At 50.6% G+C, this 17,215-nt stretch overlaps 1 protein-coding gene across 11 annotated transcripts; it reads right to left on the bottom strand.

Annotated features, from left to right (window-relative positions):
* Nucleotides 1–5,229: 5,229 nt before the first annotated feature.
* Nucleotides 5,230–13,977, bottom strand: ZNF692 (zinc finger protein 692). 11 transcript variants are annotated; one of them, XM_028534321.2, is made up of 12 exons: nt 13,819–13,977; nt 13,228–13,414; nt 12,930–12,961; nt 12,315–12,578; nt 11,744–11,792; nt 11,531–11,656; nt 11,015–11,236; nt 10,850–10,927; nt 10,671–10,749; nt 9,317–9,431; nt 7,020–7,119; nt 5,230–6,920 (listed from the first exon to the last, which is right to left on the bottom strand). In XM_028534321.2, the coding sequence occupies exons 2-12, from the start codon at nt 13,401–13,403 to the stop codon at nt 6,617–6,619; spliced, it is 1,545 nt and encodes a 514-aa protein (XP_028390122.1). In that variant the 5' UTR covers nt 13,404–13,414; nt 13,819–13,977; the 3' UTR covers nt 5,230–6,616. The 11 variants fall into 11 exon arrangements, with proteins under 11 accessions (XP_028390122.1, XP_035888703.1, XP_035888704.1 ...); XM_036032810.1 differs by having other exon boundaries at nt 13,893–13,972; XM_036032811.1 differs by lacking the exon at nt 11,744–11,792 and having other exon boundaries at nt 11,531–11,618.
* Between the last annotated feature and the right edge of the window lie 3,238 nt (nt 13,978–17,215).

Here is a 17,215-nt window from a genome sequence, read left to right on the forward strand (position 1 = left end):
TAAACTAGCAGTTCTACCTCTTTGCTGTAATTTAATTTACAATGTCTCAGAATTTTCCACTTATCAGAGTCACTTAGGTGATACTTTCCAGAAAGTATCCAGCCAGGCACCATAAAAATAGAGGTATTTATTAAAGACGATACAAGAAACATTGTACATAGGACAATGATGCCTCAGTCCCCTTCAGAGTAGGCACCTTGAGACCTGACACCATTCTCCTAATCGCCATCAACTGTCCTATTGTATTTTCCTGAATCTCATTAATGATCTGAAATCTCTTCCCTTACAAAGGTGATTTTAGTTTTGGGAAAAGCCAGAATTCTCAGGACACCAAATCAGGGATGTGGTTGGGCTGTGTCACCTGGGTAACTTGATGTTTTGCCAAAAAAAACTGTGCACAGCATGTGATGCATGAGCAGATGCATTGTCATGAGCTGCCAATCATCAGTTGCCTATAGTTGCAGCCTTCTGAATCATCCAAATAGTTTCCTTAGAGTAATGTTCAAGCTTAATGCAAAATTTTATGCAGATTCATTGTTCTAATCACTCAGTCATTTTGAATGCAACAGCCACACAATACACAAGCTCACTCAACAGTGTCTACCGCACCCCCACTGACTAGTACAATGAAATCATCGCTTATGCATGTGCATTCCAGACCACTCTCCTTGGCTGCCAGATTACATCAATTTTTGCACAAACTGTTCTCGTTATATTAACAATGGCTGGACTTTTTCTGAACAGACCTGGTGTCCTAATGATGTTAACAGTTGGGAGATTAGCAGTGAGGGACACTGCATGGGTTACAACCTGGTCTCCTAGATGGCAGCACAGATGTCTGTTTTTGCAGGTGGACCCTCTGGAGGGGTAGCCAGGGCCTAGAGTCTTGGGAGATTAGAGGAATGACCCACTTCTTTAGTTACTGAGGTTGTAAGGGTTAGGGCAGTCAGTGACATCTTCCTGGCCAAACCTCCCAGGGACTGTAGCTGGGCCAACCTCCCTTTGTATATTGTCCCAGAGTGTGGAAAGGCCATTTAGGCAAGCATTATTCAATAAAAAAATAGTGTAAGCCACATTTGTAAATTTCATTTTTCTATTTTTAAAATTTTACTTTGGACTTAATCTTTATTGTATTTTTTCTATTACCATTTAGTACCCTTGTACCCTCCTCCCCCCAGCAATCACCATCATTTTTCTTAAAAACATGTGAAATTTAATATATTTCACTTAACCTAGTGTGTCACAAATATTATTTCAACAGATAATTAACAATGAACATTTTAATGAGATATTTTGCATTCTATTTCTGTACTAAGTCTTTGAAATCAGGAGTGTGCTTGAGCCTTACGGCGTATCTTAGTTTGAACCTTTCAAGTGCCCAGTTGCCACAGGTGGCTCCTGGCTGCATCAGTGGGCAACACAGTTGGGGTAGCCCTCAGCCCCAGCTCCTGCAGCCCAGACCCTGTTTCTCCAAGTCTGGGTTCCCAATGGAGGAATTACAAGGCGGCCTCTTTCCTCTTCACCCCACCCAGAAGTGTGGGCCAGGCACAACAGATAACCGGGGAAGAAAATCTTCATATTGTCTCAGAAGGACTAAGCTGTCTCACAGCAGATTGTTAATACATGTACTGATTCCTAATTCCTGCACTCTGGATTGGTAATGTGTGATCACTGAAATATGTTGAGATGCCTGCACATCTATCAAGAAACAAAAATAAAGTGTTATCTAAAATTCAGAGTTTATCTTCAATCTCTGAATGTTAACTTTCTTCATTAGCTTATCTTACTCCTTAGTATCTTTTTATTAGTTATGTGTTCAGTGTTTCTAAGTATTTGTAAATTTGTAACATTTGTAAATACTCCAGACCGCCCCTGCCCAAAGAGTGGGTGGGGGGTAGTAAGAGTGTCATATATGAAACAGCATAGCAGAATATTGATAGATGCTGAAGGTGGTTGAGTGATTGGTGATACTGTTCTTGTTTTATTGAAAAAGTCCATTAAAAATTTCCCTCCTTTAGGAAATATTTCCCACTTTTCCCCCTCTGCTTCTCTTCCCTCTGCTCAGTTTAAACCCACGTTGTCGCTCTTACTTCTGCCCTGTAGGGCACAGCACATCCTGCTCCAGACACACCAGAAGAGAACCCCATAGACCCCTTGGGCACAGTGCAGAGGAGCAGAAGCTCCAGGACCCACTCCTCCAGGTTTGTGGCTTTTGAAGCTTTTTCGATTGGCCTTGTTCCCATCTGGAAGGGTTAGACTCTATGTACAGGGTGTTTTAACCAGAGTTCTGGGTATTTGAGTTCACATAAGCTACTAAGAAAATGAGTTCTATTCGTTTTCTCTCCCTGATCTGTTGGGTGACATGGCCTATAACTGATAGGGATTATACCTAATTTCCAGTGTCCCCCTGAACTGAGCTGGGTATAGATTCAGGGGCTTTGGTGGGAGGCAGTCATTGGTGAGGCCAGCCAGGTGAGGACACATAGCCTGGAGGGCACAGAAGCTGCTCTGCATGAAGGCTGACCCTGCTCCCAGGCAGCTGCTTGGACTGATTTATTAGGGTTTGGGGATACCATTTGAGATAAAGAATAGCAGAACAGATTTTTGTCCCCATAAAGGAGCTTCCTTATTACTCCAGATTCTCAGACCTCTGGAGCTGGGGCAGTGAGGTAAGTCTGCAGAAAGTTTGCAAACAACCAGGAAACCCTAAGAATTAGAAAGGATGCTCCTTCCTTTTCCCCAGACTTCCTTAAAAGTGTAAAAAGCACCCCATGGGTAATGCCATCAACTTTTGATAATATCCTTTGTGTATTTTTCATGCTCTTCTTTCACCCCTTTCCTGGGTCTGGAGTTGCTTTCTCAAGGCTAGGCCAGGGAACTTCAGGTTGTGTACTGCTGTGGAGTGATTCAGTCACTGTGCAGAGCCATGGAGCAATACCTAGGGGCCTGTCAGAAGGGAAGATACTCCCATACCAGGCCCCTAGCCCTTCTGAGGCTTAGCTCAGGTTGCTGCTGTTGGGTGTTTATGCTTCCAGCCTGGGCCTGGTTGGAGTCATATCAGTGACTCAGGACACCTGGGTCTCAGAGAAAGGTGTTGCTGTGGTCCAGACCCAGGACCTTTCTCATTGCCCCTGTTGTTTCCAAAAAACATCTCCAGGCCAAGACCCCTGGTCTAGGCCAGAGCTCAGGCTGGGCACTCCCCTGACCCAAGCCCCTCCTGCCCTTCCTGAAGGCACAAGGATTCCCTCTCCCCACATTTTCAGGACTCCAATGGCTTTGCCTTGTCTTAGAGATTGAAATTGAGGGATGATGTTGCTGAGGGCAATACAGGCAATCGGGAATCTGCTCACTCTTCCATCCACCAGGTTAGTGCTGTTGCGGTGGTTGGTGGGGCTTAGTGACCTATACTCTATGGGGTGAACCTGGCTGCAGCCCACCTCCAAACCAGCCACAGCACCTTCCCAGGAGAGAAGGAACCCTGAAATCCACAGGCTGGTTACTCAGGCCTTAAGAACACTGAAAATAACTCATGGCTTGAGTATGGACCCTGAAGCTTGAATGCCTAGCTTCCCTGCCCACCCAGCCCTCTGCAGGTCTGCTGCATCAGAGGAGGTGGTGGGCAAGCTGTACACAGGTGGTGAGTGTGGCAAGAGCTTCCACTATAGTTTGGTGCCGCTACCGCTACCTGCACTGTGGCCAACGCTGTGCCGGGGCTGCAGAGCTTCAGGTGTGTCCATGCATCCATGCTGGCCAGACGCTCTGTATCTGCAATAAGGGTGGCCAGAGTTTCTGTGACAGCAGCCTCTTCGATGTGCACTGAATCAGCAGCCTGCCTTTGTTGCCCCTGTAGTGCCTCTGGCTGCCCCTTCCACACTGGCTGCTCTGGCTCTGCTGTTGCACCTGTGATGGGAGCATATACCTGAGCAGGTCTTCTACTAGAGCTTGCTGCATTTCCACCAGGTGCAGGTGCCCCTGTGGGGAGTGCCCACGGGTGCTCCCTACCGTTGAGCATAGTGTGTGTGTGTGTGGGGGGGGGTATGGGGGGGTCCCCTCTGCAGCAACGTAGGTCTGCAGAGCCACACACAGCATCCATGAGGCCTGAAGCTCATGACCCCACCCCCCAGGAGTCATGCTGTCCGAACACACCCTTGTGTCATGAGTAGAGCTTCTGCAAAAGTTCCATGCTAATGAGACACCTGCAAAGGCATTCGGGCAAGAAGCCCTGCAGGTGCTCCAAGTATGACAAGGGCTTCTTAGAGAGTGCCACGTTGGTGCACCTGAAACACACACACACACCAGGGAGAAACCCCACATATTCGGTGACTGTGTGTGTTGCTTCAGTGAGAGCTCCACACAGGCACAGCCACCAGGGTGTGCAGCAGCACACCTGTGCCATGTGCTGCAAGGGCTTTGGTCACTGCTCTGACCTTGGTGCACAAGTGCTTGCACAGTTGAAAGGCCCTTTCCATGACCCTAGTGTGGCTGCAGCTTCAGTGACTGCTCGGACCTTATCAAGCACCAGCGCATGCACATGGGCAAGAAGCCCTACTACTGTGAGTTGTGTAGCAAGCACTTCATGAGCGTGTTCAATCTCAGTGTGCACCAGCACAACCACATGGGCCACAAGCCCCACAAGTGCCCCTAGTGTGGCAAGGCCTTCAGCATGGGCTCCAAGCTAGTGCTGCATTGCACGAGGCACTTGGGCCAGCTGAAAGCACAATGTGTTGAGTGTGGCAAATGTTCTAGCCACAACCACTGGCTGTTACAGCATCAGCAGGCCCACACAAGCTCACGCTGCTTCTGCCACCACCTGACACCACAGCCGTGGCCCTCACCTTTGCTGCCCAAGTAGGACAGCAACAGCAGGGACTTTTTGCTTTCCAGCTGAAAGAGCCTTGCTGAGAGGCTTCCCTGGACTGTGCTAGGTGCCAGTGACAAAACAGTGTCTGTCACAGGGATGGTGGGACAACTCACAAGGTTGGGTCTGTACAAAGACAGCACTGTCTGCTACCTTTACACATCTCAGTAGGTAGAGGTAGCCCTTTCTCTGGCCTCCTGCCATGACCCTACATCTACTTCCTTGTCAGCCCTTTTCCTGTACTCAGTCCTGTTCCTCTGCTGGGGTGGGGAAGGGAGAGGTAATTGGTGTAGTCAGGTCAAGTCCCAAGACCCACATGCTTGGGAGAGGCTAGGGATGGGTGTCCCACAGTCCCTGTGCTTCCAATGCTTTTTTTTTTTTTTCCTGCAGCCTTCCCACTAGGGTTGTTTTCTTTGTCCCATCTTCTTCCAGCCTAAGTTCCCTCTACCTCTCCTGCCTGGGTACTTGAAAAAAATTTGGTTTTAGAAAGGGAGAGACAGAAACACTGATGCGTTGTTCCACTTATCTATGCATACATTGGTTGATTCTAGTATGTGCCCTGACCACATACTGAATCCTCAACCTTGGTTTATTGGGACAAAGCTCTAACCAACTGAGCTGCCTGACCAGGTCCCTGCCTGGGTACTTTTGATGTCCTGCCTCTCCAGGTAATGATCACAGATGTGGCTATGGTCTTATCCTACCTGCCCTTTTCTGCCTCATGGGTCTACTTGGCTGTTTGCCTTTCATTGCTTTCTCCAATGAAAACAGTCTCAGTTTCTGAGACTGGAAATTTGCAGGCAGAAATGGTAGAGAGGCTTGTTTTGCTTCACTGAAGCATGTCTGTACACCAGAAGCACCCAGCCTGCTGCCTTGGAGAGATGGCCCAAACTTGTGAAGATGGGTAGGAGCCTTCAGCATGGCTACTCACCTGTCCCAGGGGACAGACTTAATGGTATCCAGTGCCTGTTAGGACAATATTCTCCAGCCAGGTAGGGAACATTAGTTCTGGGAGCCTGGGTTCTCAAAGTCTGGAACTGCTAAGTAGAACACCTGAAACAAGCTCAGAGCTCCACAGAAGCAACAGGGCAGGGTGGAAAGTTCCTGAGCCAGCAGTTGACTGTCACGGCTGGTGAAATAAAAGGTGTCTGGGTTCTGGATGCCAAGAGCCCCCTGTTATGAAACCTGGGGTCACCGTCTGCAGACTTGAGTGACCGGAGAACCAGGCCCACCCCAAGTTCCCAAGGCAACTCAGCAATGCTGCATACAGCCCCAATTTTGTGCTGGAAGGTGAAAATCTTTGGGTCTGCACATTTGCTTCTCCAGGTTAATGGACAGGATGTGGACCAGGGTCACATACCTGAGTAACTCGTCATCCATACCTCTGGAATGACCCAGTGCTCCCCCTACTCTTAAGGCTTGCCCTGCTCCAGTGCAAGAGTGGGTGTAATGCTCCACAGGAAAAGGCAGCAGAGCCCAAGCAAATTGGGACAGCTGGGTCCTTGAGGTATAGGCCTGCAGAGAAGTACAGGGCTCATATCTGTGCTACACATATAGCAGAGTGCCCACGAAGGGATTAGGATTCCTGTGCCTCAGATGTGAAAACACTCTGCCCAAACATGTCCATGTAAAACACTGGGTTTATTCTTTCTCGAAGGAAGACTACTGTAGTCTGGCTGTGCTGGAATCCAGTCCTGCCCTTCTTCCCTAGTTCCCAGGGACCAGGTGTCTGGCCTTTCTCCTCTTCGTTCCCTGTGGTTACTGCTTAGGAAGCAGGGTCAGAGCCTGCAGAACCTGAGGGGGCCTGCACTCATCCCTGGACCCCAGGAGTGCAGGGGCAGAGATGCTAGGACAGGGCTCCACCTGGTCAAGTTGCTCTGATGTGGCCAGGAGCACAGCCGGATGGCTTTTACTGCAGTGAGCTGCAACGCTGTCTGGTTTCTCAAAGCGCTTGCCACAGACCTTGCAGGGGAAGCGCAGGGTGGCTGCTGTCTCTGCATGCTTGCGCCGGTGCCAGTTCAGGGAGGCCTTCTGGCGGCAAGTGAACCCACAGATTTCACACCTGAGCCAGGTCCAGCAGAGGGAAGTTAGGGGCCTTAGCCCAGTTGCCTAAGTGTCCTCCTGCCAGCCCCCTCCTCCAACACCCAACCCCCACACTCACTGCAGTGGTTTCTCTCCAGTGTGGATGCGCTGATGGATGACCAGGTTGCTGCTGGTGCGGAAAGACCGGGCGCAGAATTCACAGATGTAGTCCCGAGTGTCTGTGGGGGCATGGGGACACCCCAGCATCCATCCCCAGGTTGTGGCCCCTTCTTGGCCCATACACCAGCCCCCACAGGAGTACTATCCCTTTTAGCCTGCACATCACATCCACCCTGGCCATCAACAGTGCCTTGTGACTTGGCAGCAATCCCCTTTTTTTTCCCTGGAATCTGCCCTCCCTGCCACCTTCAAGTTGCTGAAGGTGGCCCTCAGACCTCTGTATATACTGCCATAAGATCACACACACACACACACACACACACACACACACACACAAGCAGCCTTTGCCCCCATCACTCCCCTGTGCTCCATGTAATACTGGCTCTAGGTCTTCTCACCAGCCACTTCTCCTGTCAGTTTGCTTCCTGCTTGGCCAGCACTCACATCTCTTGTTTCCTGACCTTCACTGACCTGGCCCCCAACCCTTCTTAACCACCACTCCCAAGGCATGCCCCATCACCACAATTTCAACCATTTGAGTTCCAGCCAGAGAACTGGCTACAATACTCTACCTTATCCCACTATGATATTCCTATGACTCCAGGCTGCAAGTCCAGAGTCCAGTGCTTTCCCACCACCCCCTGCCCCTCCTTGCCCAATGCTGTTTCAAGGATGGCTGTGTAGCCTTCCTTCATTCACACCAACTCACTAGTCCCTTTCTCCCTCAGCTGTACCTGTTAGGTTAAGACCAATGGAGGATAAACATTACCCCTGGCCTGCTCCAGGCTTGCGCAGGAGGGGCAGGAACACCTCTCCCCCAGCCTCCCCTCTCATCCACCAGAAGACTCAAGGGCTCATGAGTGCCTCTGCACTTCCCCAGTCAGCTTAAGTTCCCCTCTCTGGAGTCCACTTCCTCTCCAGCAGCCCCATTCAGCACTGAACTCATTTTTGAAAGTCACCAAGAGTGACTTTCCCCAGAGGATACTCATATCCTGCCCCCTATCCACCTCATATGTAGCTACCGCCCACTCCTCTGCAGCTGCCCTCCAACTGAGCCCGAGGCACCCCCTCACCAACCAGAGGTTGCCCACTCTAGTCAGCAAGTCTCTCCTCTCTGGGGGATCAGCCCCGCCTCTGTGCAGCAAGCATGTAGCCCTCTTAACTAAGGCCCCAACTCTCTGCTTGTATTCCCAGCAAAACCCAAACTGTCTCCACTTCCTTAGCTTCATCCTGCCTGGAACCCACTCCATTCTGGCTGTCATCTCTCTTGTCATGCACCATCTGGTCAGTGACAGCTTCCCACCACCATGTTTGTTGGCCTGTCCTTAGCCTCTTACTTAGTCCTGTGGCACAGGCATAACTCCCATCCCCTTTCCAGCACTGTGTCCACTTGGTCCTTAGACACCAGTTTCCTCACTTGCTTTCTGGAACCTCCATGTGCTTGGGACAAAGACATTTCCCCCCACCCTTTCCCCTGAACTCCAGATTCACATCTTCTGGAATACCTAATTAGCATGCCCCAAATAAAATGTCTCCTTCCTGAAGTGCATGTCCCCATCTCAAAAAACCATATAACCTTCTACCCAGTTCAGACTGGAGGCATCTAAATCACGCCCAACTCCTCCCTGCTCATCCCTCTGGTGGCTAATTTGTCCTTCCCATGGCAGCCCTCTGGTTTTACTGTCATGCTCTCAGCAGCCTCCAGACCGACATCACTGTACACTGCACGTCCCTGAAGTACCCTCCTCCACACGACAGCCACAGCTCTCCTTTCAAAGTCAGCTGTGTTTTTTTACTGCTCCAGATCCTGAGATAAGGCCCATCTCATTTAGCCAGGAGCTAAGCCATCTTCATGGTAGTCTTGGGACCCCCACCACCTATCTGTCCTCTCTTCTTCCCCACGTGCTGCCCATAGAAGTGGGCACAGTCTCCATTTCTCCCTTCACTGAGGTCTTTGCTCAAAGAACCTCCCTTTCTACAAGAGCAACTCCTCCTCCATGTTCTCCTTGCTTCCCTGCTTTCACACATCTTCCACTCTCTACTTGAGTGGACATCTTGCGAGGTGAGGACTGCCTGCTTTGTTCACTGAGCTGTCCCAGCACCTACAGTCTCAGGCAGGTATATGCCCAACACACTGGGAAGTGCATGAAAGTCACCTATAGAGGATGTGATGGATACTGCAGATAGGTGACCAGCCCCACAGAGGGAAGTGAAGGGACCCACAGGGGGAGGTGGGGAGGCATTCCCTCCACTGACCACTGTGCAGCTTCACATGCTCCTTCAGGTGTTTCTTGAAGTTGAAGGACTTTCCGCAGGCTGGCTCTGGGCAGGAGAAGGACTTCTGGTGGATGTGCTGGTACTTCTTGTGGTGCTACGGAAGGAAGGGGGTGCTCTCCTGAGGGAGACCCTAGAGCTGACTCAGCAGGCAGGCTCCTCTGTCTGCCCTAAACCATCACCGCCAGGTCCTATCAGCTACACATGATTATCTCCACCCGACCCCATCCTGACCACAAAATGCCCTCATCCTACTGTACCCTTGATTTGTACAATCTCATTTCCTTGCCATCACCTTGGCTTGCAAAGCCCAGTTCCCTAACTATGAATGTGCTGTCTGCAAGGGATAGGATACCTTGTGGTGGGCATGATCATCTTCTTCCCTATCCATATTGAAGTACATCATCACCCAGATGGCCTACTTTTTAGTAACAGATCACTCCAGATATATATTATATGGTTTTCTCCAACATCTGCATTGGATATACACATGCACTCTTAACCTGGAACATTCTTAAGGGCAGTGTGTTTTTCAGCCTTGACTCTCCGAGTACTTCTAAGATATAGTTCTCTTCTTATGTGACCCAGGTTCACACCCTGCTTCATTAAATCACGTGGGTTTCCCCTCCAAAATCCCACTTTCCGTAGTTAAATTGCTGCTAAGGGTGCTTCATCTCCTCCTTGAACAGCTCCGGTGTATCTGACCAGCCCTGCTGGAAGTCTGAAGCCCCAGCTTTGCTGCCTCGTGGGGATTATCTCCCTCTACTCCCTCCTGGTATGCCCTAGACTCACCAGCCCTGGGTGGGCCCTCCTCAGCCTTCAGACCTGCCCTGAGGGCTCTGGCTGAGTGTGGGGGTAGGCCCTGCTCTTTCTGTGCCTCGAACTTCTCCTGCAGTGAAGATGGGGACAAGACTCAGTGACTCAGCTTGAGTGTATTATTAATACACTCGACAGTGCTTAACCTTCTGTATGTTGGTTTCCTCATTTGCAAAGTGGCAACAGTATCAGCGCCTACTCCCTTGAGTGTGGTGAAGATCAATGGGTCAAATGATTACAATAGCTGCCATTACCCAGAAAACCTGAAGATGCCACCATCATTTCCTGTGATCCCCAGAGGCCACGAAACAAGTAGTAGTGGGCAGTGGTTGTGCATCCAAGGTTGGGTTTTCTGCTTTCCTACCAGTTACTCGGTTTAGTGATTGTTAACTGCAGGTAAGCTTTGCACACCACCCCAACCCTTCTCTTCCATATTCCCCCAAACACCAGGCTCCTTCCCCTCAGCTTCTCCTCCACTTGAAGCCACACAGAACCCAACCTGTGCCTCTCACATCCTCACATTCAAATATTGCCGGTTGGAGAAGATCCTTCCACAGCCAGGGAAGTCACAAGGCAGCAGCTCCTTTTTGGCAGCTTTCCTGTAGGTAAGAATAGGGAGAAGTATGAAGACTCCTGAAGGCTCTCCTCAGCCTCCCTCCCTCCTCTTAACCCCTCCCAGAGTCCCTCCCTCAATCTTACCGAATTCTCTTGGGGCCGATCTGTGCATGGTCCTTGTCCCAGGCTACAACCAGAGAAGACTGGGCCTGACTCCCAGGGCTATGAGCAGCAAAGAAGGAGCAGAGGGCCTCGAAGGAGGGCCATGGCCCAGGATACCCCTGCCCTTTGTCTCAGCTATCAGGTTACCTGGCCAGGGGCTCAGATTGCTGGGCCACTTGAGGGGTTCGATTGAGCTCCAGCTCTACCCCACCTTCCACAGGCAGAGAAGCTCCAGGACTCACTGCAGGTGCTGATGAGGGTGGTCTAGCTAGAGAAGTAGGGGCAGCTGCAGTGTCCAGGGCTATCTCTCCCTCCTTAAGTGCATGGGTAACAGGGGAAGGAAGGAGTCTGGGGCCATCTGGCTCACAGCTGAAACAATGAAGAGGTGGACATTATCTCCCTGGGCCCTCAGTTATCACCAGCCCCTAAATCACAAAGATCCCAAACTCAGAACCACCATACCCAGGCGTCCACTCACATCTGTGTTCAGACTTCATTTTCCCACAGAGCCTAACTTCACCCTTGCCCACCCAATTCGAATCCTCCAGTTCTTTCTGCCTTCCCCACCAAAAGCCCTTTCCTCAAGTTTGCAAAGGTCTGCATCTCTGGCCTGCTGCCCTTGCCCTTCTGTTATGCTCAGTGCTTCCCTCAACCCCAACTTGCTTGTCTGAGGAAGAGCTATAGGTCCATGGGCTGGCATCACTGAGCATCTCCTCTTCACTCTCATCTGCATCACCCCCCTCGTCTTCTCCTGGGGGCAGAAAGAACTCTGGTGGGGGTTGCATTCCCCTGCAGAAGCAAAGAAGGCAAGCCTGTGGTTCTGATCCTTCACCACCATTGTTCACTGGTCTAGTCTGTCTTTCCTCCCAACCTCACCTGAGCACCCTTGCCTCCTGAGTCCTCTTCTCATGCTCAGATTCCAAACCTGTTGGCACAGGTAGGGTCAAAGTGGAACAAACTTTGGGCTGGAGAGATGAGAGCAGGTGGACTCTAAGGTCTGAATTCATGGGAGGACTCTTAGAAAGGAGGAGGAAGGGGTAAAGACTACCACAGTGGGAAAGGGTATTTTATTTTAAATATGATACATTCAAATGGTTCAAAAAATTACAAGTATAAAAAAGTACAATATGAAAAGTCTCCTTTCCAATGCTGCCTGCCAGTAGCCTACCTCTTCTCACAGGCAACCTGGTTCCAACTCACCCTCCCAGAGATATTTCATTCATTCCAAAGTACTTTCTCTCCTTATTTTCCCACCAAAATACATACCATGCATCCTATTCTGTATTTTTCTTTTTATTCCTAAAATATATATTTCAGGATATATTCCCTTGACAGTATAGTTTTTTTCACTGAGAAAGTTTCAGTTTTAAAGAACAGGGTTTTGAGCTCTAAGGATGAAAACCCTTTTTCCTTCCTATTCTCTACAACTCTTCTTTCCTGGGCCTACCTGTAGGCTCCTGCCCACCCCTGGCCTCTGGGCACCAGGTTCTCTGGGAAGTACTTGGAAGGAGGGCTGGCTTGGACTCCGCTGGAGGTGTGGGGCCTGAAGAGGGGCCCCAGGAGAAGGTGTGGCCTGCTGAGCACTCCCACACAAGCCCACCATCTCGGCCCCCAGGCCCCCGGAGCCCAGGCACCAGGCTGCACTCTTGACTGTGGGCATGAGATAGGAGAACCAGATACTGCAGACCCTTGGGGGGAAAAGGCTTGGGACCTAAAAGGGTGAAAGTGACAGTCAAGGCAAGCTAGATTACCCCCTACTCTCACCCTTTAGAGCTATACCCAGACAGCCTTGTCTCCCAACACCCCTGGGCAACTCTGATCCTGAGTCCAGTTTACCATTCTTCAGAGTCTTGACCCCCAGGTCCTGAGCAACTCCTCCCTTCCCCGCAGGCTGCTGCCATCTAACTGCCTTGGGCTCCCAAATTCCTCTCCTCTTCTGGCTCCAGGTTCCCTCTGATCCAACCCCTTTACCGAGGGCGTTTCTGGGTCACATCAATCGCTGCTGCCCCTCTTCCCTCGGTGGCTCCTGAGCCCCTCCCGCCCTGAGCCGTTGCCTACCCACCTGCACAGAGCCCACAGCCTGAAGAAGTGTACCTGCCAGAGGGACAACAGGCAGGTTAGGTCGCGCCCCGGCCGGACAAGTGCTTCCAACTATAGGCACTCATAGTTATGGGGCAAGTCCTAACAGGACCCCCTTATTCGCTGGGCGCCAAGAGAGGTGCGGCACGACCCTGGCAGGCCGCAAATCTCACAGGCTATACTGCTGAAGTGAGAAATGGGCCAGTAGAAAGGAGCAATGGGCCGGCACTTTGGGTGGGGGGCGCTGGGTGCCCCATCCCCACCCCTGGTCCGGCCCTAACCGGTCAAGCAGGAACTTGGCGAGCTGCGAGTGCAGGGAGAATCCCAGCCGCTCCTTGAGGAGGCACCACTGTTCCATGTGGCCGCCCAGGCGGATGCGACACTTGCTGCGGCGCGCGTCCAGCTGCCGCCGCTTCTCCCGCCGCCTGTGAGACGCGTCTGCCGTGGAGGCAGCCATGGGCTAGGGGCCTGCGGGACAAAGGATGCGCGTGAGCGGGCCTGTCTCGCCGGACCGCCCCTGCAGCCTCAGCGGGGCGATGGGCAGGACCAAACCGTCCCCGTAGCACTCGCCGCGGACGATGGGAGGTACCCGGCCACCGAGGGGCGGTAGCGGCTGGCTGGGGCAAGAGTCTTCCTTGGGGAATTCCTCCCGGGCGGGAAACGGGGTGAGGAACAACTTCAACTGCAAGGATGCGTCATCCACGCTGCGGGCGTTCTGCATAGCTGGGTCGCCTTGGCCGTAGCCGGACCGGGCGTCTGCAGGACGCCCCAACCTGGTCTCGGGGCGCAGCAGGTAATGAGTGCGAGGCGCGAACCGAGCACTGCAAAGGCAGCCCACAGACCGCCCCAACGACTGCCCAGCTCAGCCTTACCTGTGCCCCCGGGGCGGGGGGGGGGGGGGGCCCGCCACGCCCAGCGGAGAGAGGCCGGGGAAGACGGGGCCCACCTTCCGTGCGCCGCCGTTTCTCCTTTAAGAGCAACCCGTCCGGGTTGGCGTCGTGGGCCTCGGCCGGAACTGGGCCCAGCGCGAGAGGAAGAAACCTGGGAGAGGGCGGAGCTGTGGGGTGCGCCTGCGCACTGCCGCATTGCGTAGCACCTGCTGGGATCTGTGGTTCCGCACAAATTGGGTGCGGTGCGGTGCGGTGCGGTGCGGTGCGGTGCGGTTCGATTCGATTCGATTAGTAGCAGTATTTGGGCCTCCGTCACTTTGTCACTTTCGTGGCGCGTGCCTGGTGACCAGAGGCTTGAGGAAAGCCCTCCAGTGTGCCGAGGTGTGTTGCCTCCCCATTTTTACTTACCCTTCGATTCTGACTCCCCCGTTGACATCAACGAGCACGTGCTGCAGAATCAGCTGCCTTCAAAACCAACTAGAGCCTTCTCTGCACCCCAAGGCTGCTGCCTGCCATAGCACACACACTTTGTGGATCAAGGGTTCTCAGGAAAGTTGCGTAGATTAGCTACGGGTTTTTCTTCACTTGCCAGTCTTTCTGCAATAGACTAAAGGAGCTTTCCTTGCCACCAGGCCACTGGAATGTGCTTCTCAAGGCCACGTGTGGTGACCACGTTGCCAAATGCAGTGGTCAGTTCTCTACCTCTCCACCCTTAGAGCAACATGTGATGATGTAGATCTTTCCCTCTACAACTCACCCCCTTTGCTTATGTGGCTTCATACCCTCCTGCCATTCTCCCTTCTGTTTGGCTCCTCCTTTCCTTTGTTGGACCTCCTCTACTGTCCCACTGAAACATAGATTGTCTCCTGATTCAGGCCTTGGACCAAGGTTTCTCTCTTCTTGGGCTGTAGACTTGGCCCCATGGCTTTAAATACAACTAATAACTCACAGATTTATATTTCCAGCCTAGCCTTCCTTATCTCCATAATCATATCAAATTGACACTCTACAGATAACTGAATTATGAATTTAGCAGTGATACATGCTACTTGATATTTCTCAAACACAACTATTATTAATTTTTCCTCCCCCTCTCCTATCTCAGTAATGTTGCCATTGGCCACGCACTTGCACAGAACAAAAACTTGGGAATCATCCTGGGCTCTTCTATGATATCGATACCATATATACATCAGCTAGTGCTATGGATACTATCTCCAAAAACTGATCTTGAATCCAGTCACTTCTGGCCCTTTCTGCTGCTAAAAATCCTACTCCAAGCCATCCATATGTGGCTATTTTTTGTGGTTGCTGTTATTACCACAAACTTGGTGGCTGAAAACAGAAAATTAGTTTTTCACAGTTCTAGAGGCCAGAAATTTTAGTATCAGATGTTCATGTGAGGGAAATCCTTTTCTTGCCGCCAGCCTTCCCTGACTTGTGGCCACATTACTGAATCGTTGTTTCCCTGGTCATATTCTAACAGTGAGAAATTGTAATCCACCCACCGTTCTTTTGACATTGTTTCTGTCAATGCTGACATTGATTAATATGTAGCTTATAGATAAACAGCATGTTTGTATAAAAATACTAGGAACTAACTTTAAAAGATACAGACTCCAACCTTCATTCATCTGAGAGATTTGCTAACCTTCAACTACAGAGCGGGGATGACATAAAACCAAGATGATGACAACCAAGATGACACACACTAGATCATTGCTTGACCAATTTTGAGGTCCTTATTGGAATGGACTGTTCTGGTCTGCATGTGGAGAACTTTTTAACCACCTCCCCTTGATCTCTTTGTTCTGTTTTCCCTCTCCCTTCTTATAAACACCTCTGCTTGCACTGATATGTGAGGATGGACAAGAGGTCCCTATCTTCTCAGAATGCTGATATCTGAATAAACCACTTCCCTTTTCACCAGCACCTGTCTCATGAGTTTGGCTTTTGTTGTGGTAGGCAGGTAGACCTGCATTCGATTACAATATTGCCTCCTTCTCTTTTCTCTGTATCAAATCTCATTTGCTTCTCTTTTATAAGGACACTTATGATGACATTTAGGACCTGCCTGGATAATCCAAATAATCTCCCCATCTCAGTATATTAAAACAATCACATCTGAAAAGTATTTGCTAGGTAAAGTAATATTCACAGGCTCCAGGGATTATGAGATAAGTATCTTTTTCCAGACCACTTTTTATTGTTGTACAGTTGCTCCATTGCTCTCCCCCACCCCCACCAACCCCCACTCCCAAAAAAGTCTCTACCCCACTGTCCTTGACTGTGGGTCCTCTAACATGATCCTTGACTTGATCCATACTCTTCTTTACCCCATTATTCCCCCCTCCCTCCCCTCTGGTCACTATTAGTGTGTTATTTATTCCCATGTCTCCAGGCTGTTTTGCTTGTTTGTTTGTTTTGTTGATTATGTTCCACTTATAGGTGAGATCATATAGTATTTGTCGTTTACTGCCTGGCTTATTTCATTTAGTACAATATTCTCCAGTTCCATCCATGTTTGTGGAGGATACTGGCCAGCAGTATCCATCCCTGCTGCAGATGCTTGTCGAAACACGAGAAAAACATACACAGGGACAACATACCGGGTCCTGTGGAGAAATAGGGATGAAATGGCCACTCTCTCTAGTGGAGAGTGCCTCCAGCCCCCACCTGAGTAGGCTTTTATTAAAAATACAGACACAGTTTGTGGATTCCAGTCTGGCAGGGAAGATCAAAAGGAATAGGTAGTTTTCAAAGGATTTGACAGAACTCCTGCTGGGATTCTGGGCAGAGTTTGGGGTTTTGTCACTTAAAAGACTACAGGACCTAAAAGGCTAGTCTCGTTTCCTGCCTGTGCCTTCATATTCTAATTCAATAGCATCCTCCAGCAAGCAGATTTCACAGGATCTTGCATATTCTATGTCCCAGGCCTGATTACCTTGGGGATCCGCTGACTCTGGTCTGGGCAGTACTGCCACTGTTATGTCCATAGGCCTGAGTTGGGCAGAGGAGACAAAGGTAGCCAGGAGACTTGGATTTCTCACAACTGAGAACAAGAACTCAGGCTTTGACAAAGCTGAGGGGGCAGGTGTAGATGTTGATTACCCCTTCATTCCCACAGCCCCGAGTCTCTTCCCTGAGGCCTTCTCGTGATCATGCCTGTCTTAGATTATTCCCACCATGGGAAATCTTACCTGTCATTGGCTAACTGATCAAGCATAGAAGGCCAGGCACAGAACAGGCAGTGTTCATGCCAGGGAAATAAGTTTTGTCTCAGTGGCTCCTGGTTCAGAGGTCTCTTACTCAGCCTAAGTCACAGGGGGTTACAGCTTCCTGAGACCAGGCAGGGCAGGCCACAACACATGTTGTTGCA

Source organism: Phyllostomus discolor, chromosome 8 (genome assembly GCF_004126475.2).
Source record: "Phyllostomus discolor isolate MPI-MPIP mPhyDis1 chromosome 8, mPhyDis1.pri.v3, whole genome shotgun sequence".
Lineage (NCBI taxonomy): Eukaryota > Metazoa > Chordata > Mammalia > Chiroptera > Phyllostomidae > Phyllostomus > Phyllostomus discolor.